We start from the raw sequence: 5248 nt of genomic DNA, 5'->3' as shown, positions 1-5248 counted from the left end.
GTGTCCTGCATAGCGCGTATTATCCCGCATCAATCTCCCGATGTTGAGGGAGCTTTGACATCCTCTATCAAAGCTTTACATCATCCTAGAACAGAGTCAGGTAGACCGATTGAAGGTAATGGCAATGTTACAAGCACATCGAAAGCCAATCATGTCGGCGTTTTGATTCCAAAGCACATCCTGATGAAATAAGTACTCATCCTCCTATAACGCAATCTGACCTGGAACTGCAAGTGGATGGGTATCCTCACGAACCATGCCCCGAGCCATCAAATCTTTAATTGGCATCTTCTACTCTCCGTACTTGTCCGAGCGTATCCGGAAAACAAATGTTTAAGGGGGAATCAAACCTAGGATGAAATATATGGCAGGCTGAGCAGTTCCCAAAAACAACCACTCAAGGGAGGTCTCTCTTTGTATGGTAAGACTTAAATTCTACTGTAGGATTTTTCTTTCCCGTTAAGCTCCCATGGAAATTTCCAACAATGAAGATAATCCCTCATGTCTTCTCATCTGTTAGTGGGTACACTAATGAATTGAGTGTATTACCCATAATAACTCCATATGGTCTTCCAAAAGTTAGCTTAAAAGCTTCTTATCCCTGATATGTTGGACCTCGCTCAACAGAGGCAACTCAGAAAGGAGGCTATAAATATATGAAAAGTTTGAATTTCCCTTATCTGGGATTGTCATGCCACTGATGTGGGTTTATTAAACTCAAGACCTTCTGGGACAATAGTTGTTGAATCGGTTCAAGTCTCTCTCATGGGCTCAGCTTGAACAACGCGCATTTCTCCCTTAATAATTAGACTCTAGAATACATCTTTTGTGTCCTCACCTTATTCAGTGTCTACAGTCTCATTGTTCATTTCTTCAATAGCTCCCTGATCAGTGAATGACATCATTCTCTTGGTTGAACAATTTGATTCAACATGGTCAAATCCATGGCACTTGAAACACTTCCTGACTAAAACAGAATTGAGAATGTGAATCGGTTTCACTTGTTCACTCTAAACCAATGTCTTCTCAGACGAGATCGGCTTGGGTGTTTCGTTGGGTGTACGCTTGCTGCTTCATCCTAGGTTTGTACCTCTGTAAGATATGGTGGTCTCCCGGTGATGTGGTCTCTCCACTTTTAAAGTTGTGGTCTGAAGATCTGTTCAATAGTGAGATGCTAGAAACTGGCTCCCGTTTCATCTTGTATCCGCTGCTCCATCCTAGGTTTGTACCTCTGTAAGATATGGCGGTCTCCCGGTGATGTGGTCTCTCCACTTTTGAAGTTGTGGTCGGAAGATCTGTTCAATAGTAAGATGCTAGAAACTGGCTCCCGTTTCATCTTGTATCATATAGTAATTTTATTCTTCCCTTCTCATTATTGAATAACCTTGAAATTCGCCCACCACTAAGATTCACTCTTCCTTAACTTATTGGGGGCTAGTTTCACCATTCCGTTCAGTTGGACGTACCGACACCCAAAAATACATTCCAAGGTCCAAAGTCGCTCGATGACCTCATCCGAATCTAAGCAAGCGTAAAAATATGGCAAATCCAACTACACTTCAAAATTCTAGTTTTCCAATATTTCATGTCGAATCTTCGGAATATTTGTTTTTCATCTCGAGGTATCAAATGGAATTTATGTGGCCTCTCTGAATAGTCTTCTTTCTTCAAATTCATCGAGCCATTGTAGCACTCAGCAAAGTGGACGATATATCTCTTTCATGGTAAACTTTTGATCGGTATCTGACACTTATCTCCTCAAAGGCATGATCATTAAGATTTGGATGGGAGTAGGTGGAAGGAGGTGTGTAATGGTGATGTAGGATTTGAAAAGAAAAATTAGAGCTGGTTGAGATAGATTTGGGTATACCAAACTCTAGAAACCCTAGAATAGTACTCGACTTATGCTAAGCTCTAATATCAAATAATACGAGAGTTAACCATAACAACAATATAAAAAGCAGATATTATTGAAAGCAAATAAGTGGTTGCAATCGATAGACTAGAAAAGGAAAATACAACACACAATACCCAAAAAGTTTCAAATAAGAAGCACGACATAATTACTCAAACTAGGATGGATCTTGGGGTGGGGTGGGGTGGCTGTCCTAAACGACAAGGGTTTGGTCCTCCGGACAGGTAGCAAGAAGAGGGTAAAGGCTGGAAGGTGCAACGGTAGCAAAAAAAGGATGAGGATGGCGGTAGCGAAGGGGAGGAGTTGCAGTAAGGGCAACAAGCTGGAAGGATGGGAATGTATGGTTCGGAAGCTCGAACAGCATAAACAACAAGAAAAGACTGTGTATGGGATGCTGCGGCAAGGGGGAATGTCGGCTGAAGCGACGGGGAATGTGGGGGACTGCAGAACACCAAGAGGAAGGTTATCCAAGGCGGCATCAGCGAGCAGGTGGCTGAAATGGGGAAACTACAGCTAAAACACTAATGTATGGTTGTTTGGGGGAGGTTGCAACAATGGATGGTAGCCGGGAGTGAAGTGTAGAGGATGCGAAAGGGGATAGAGAAGATCACCACATGGAAACCAACATACAACCGAAGCACCATCTGGAATCCCTGGATACAGCCCTCAAAAAGAAGAATAGATGCCCGCAACTATCCCGACACAAAACTGAGAATCCAAACCCTAATACAATACATATTTAAGGAAATGGTTAGAAAGGAATCAAAGGTAAAAGGAAACTCTTTCAAAAATATAATTAAGAAAAACTGTCATCGGTCCGGTCTTCTGGCAAGCTTCTGTGGCTCGCATCTTGCATCGCACATAACATCCCACGTCACAAAGTAGAATGCACAATTTAATATTCTTTACTAGTATAAAACTATAAATAAACACATGATTAAACAACTGCAGGGACCTTATAAACATAAGCGAAAAAAACTTATGAATTAACAAAACCAACCAACTACTTTGGTTTTCATTTATCCAGATAACTTTTTTTCAAGCATATGTTTAAATTTATAAAATGAATAAAAAAAATTGAGCCAACTTTCTAATTCAAGGACAATATTTACTAAATCAAATGCCTAGTAAAAAAATTCATGAATACCTACAAAAAAAAAAACTATATTAACAAAAAAAATATCATTTCGGAACACTTCAACTTCACTAGGTCCAATTTTTTTTTCAGGCATGATTGGATGGCACAATCTTGCTTCCGGGTGAGTGCTATAGCTGCTCTTGTGATCTCACAATTAAGACAGATTCTAGTTGTAACTTTGACTGAGACTGCTATCTCTTGTGTGATCTACATAGAATGAGTAGCGAGTGTTACAATTGAAAGTCTCCCATCACGAATATTTAGGGTTTAGGATATTTTCTCATATAATGTATAGAAATATTATATTATATCATATTATAATGTAATAATTTTTTAAAATATATTTATCAAACATTTTTTTAATCAATATTGTTTGCAAATGGGTGACTTTGGAATAAATCTTGATTTCTATCAAGACAATTTGTAAATGACTTGCATCATGTTTTAAACATTTTCCTTGTCATCTAAGATCAAATTGGCCAAAAGCTTGATACGGAGGTCAATTGCTTCCTCATATTACAGAGTGTCTGTGCATCATAGGCTACAATATAAAATGTCAAACAGGTTAATTGCATCGTACATTCATTCAAATAAGCATTGATTGATACATAGTTTCTTCCAAAAAACTTGCTAACACTAATTGTTTGTCAATAGGATTAAAGGAGACACTCCGAACATTTTTTTATTTGAGAAAATTTAATCAATAATGCACACCCACAACATTTACAGGACCTTAAAACCAAGACCTATGAGTTGAAGCCTAAACTATCAACTAACAAGTTAAAGTAGCTTGCATGCTCTTTACCATCTAACAAAATTTTAAATTCTTACTTGCCTCAATGCCTTTAAGCAAAATTTTACTACTCCAAATAGCAATACGTTAAGAATTAAACAAGTTTTAGCACACCAAGAGGCCAAGTTCACGAGCGTGTGTTTTTAAAAGCATTTAAATTGATCAAACACATTTTAAATCTGCAATCAAATTCAAAGTACTGAAGCAATAAACCTCTCCCGGCAGAAAGATTATTCATTGACTGCCTTCACAATCGCATAAAAAGGAGGATTTTGTAGCAATCTAAACTGTCAAAAATACGAACTCATGCTGCAACACGAGTTTTAACGAAACTCTCACGAAATGAACTTCGATAAGAAGATACAGAATTATGTTTTCCCGCTTTTCTAACCCAACATCATCTCCTACTCCCTTTATATATACCAACCTGAAGCCGTGTTTTATGACTGCTTAGCTAAAAAAAAAAACGCAAGTTCTCTCTATTGCAAAAACTACGCAGAAGCAATAGAACAAAACTAAAATATTTGAAAAAACAAGTACCTATACTCGGAAAGAGATCGAACAAGACAAGAAACTTTGCTTGTTAAATATCCCGCCTCTATATCTGCTTTTAAATCATCACCAACGTACCATTCTGACAAGCGAATAATTAAAAATTATAATGGAAACACACACCAATGTATGAAAATAGAATAAAAGTAAATTTAAGCAATAAAATTTAATATATAACACTCTCTAACCACACCAAATCACATAATTGCTCAAAATCTTCGAAATTACGAAAGAGAAAAAGGTAGCTGACATTAAAAAAAAAAAGAAATAGCAAAAAATATACCTGCAGGAACATTTTTTGACAAAAAATTAAAAGAATCATGACTGAACTTTCTTAAAATTTGTTGGCCAATCTTATCGTTGCTCTGACCCCAAAAAAATTCGGCATGGACTTCATTTGATAAAGATTCAGCAGCCTAGGCAAAAAATCAGTATGAGATTTAAATATAAATAGAATTCACATAAATATGAAAAAAGTTAAGAGGACATAAATGTCAATGTTACCTTCATCGTCAACCATAGACCCAACTCCTTCAAGCAAAATAAGAAGGCATCACAAAGCTTTGAGATCTTCTTAAATGACTTGTGAATAGTCAGAGTATCAAACTTCAAATCACGCAGAGATTCTACATGCTATCAATATAAATATTCTTCAGCCTTATTTCAACAAGGTATGCAACGAGGAATGAAGCGAATTGAAAGACAACTATCATGGTAAAAGGAAAATTTAACTAATATTTTAAAACTAAAAATGAGTAAATCCTTGCTAACAAAAATAGATATAAGAGAAACACAAGTTTTACACAATTGATGCAAAGCATAACTGTCTGCGCTTAAAGAGGAGGAGGGG

The 5248-nt window shown here is 37.0% G+C and overlaps 1 protein-coding gene across 1 annotated transcript in view; it reads right to left on the bottom strand.

The window, feature by feature from the left end:
* Positions 1–5248, bottom strand: part of LOC110027869 (endoribonuclease Dicer homolog 2a-like) — a gene marked incomplete at its 3' end in the record, with an annotated part of 67507 nt that overhangs the window by 34477 nt on the left and 27782 nt on the right. Inside the window, 3 exon segments of the mRNA XM_020729483.1 lie at positions 4387–4480; positions 4682–4814; positions 4903–5031. Of these exon segments, the coding sequence (XP_020585142.1) occupies positions 4387–4480; positions 4682–4814; positions 4903–5031 (356 nt within the window).

Source organism: Phalaenopsis equestris, unplaced genomic scaffold (assembly GCF_001263595.1).
Source record: "Phalaenopsis equestris unplaced genomic scaffold, ASM126359v1 Scaffold000457, whole genome shotgun sequence".
Lineage (NCBI taxonomy): Eukaryota > Viridiplantae > Streptophyta > Magnoliopsida > Asparagales > Orchidaceae > Phalaenopsis > Phalaenopsis equestris.
Note: the sequence above shows the minus strand (reverse complement) of the source record. Positions and strands in the feature narration are given on the sequence as shown.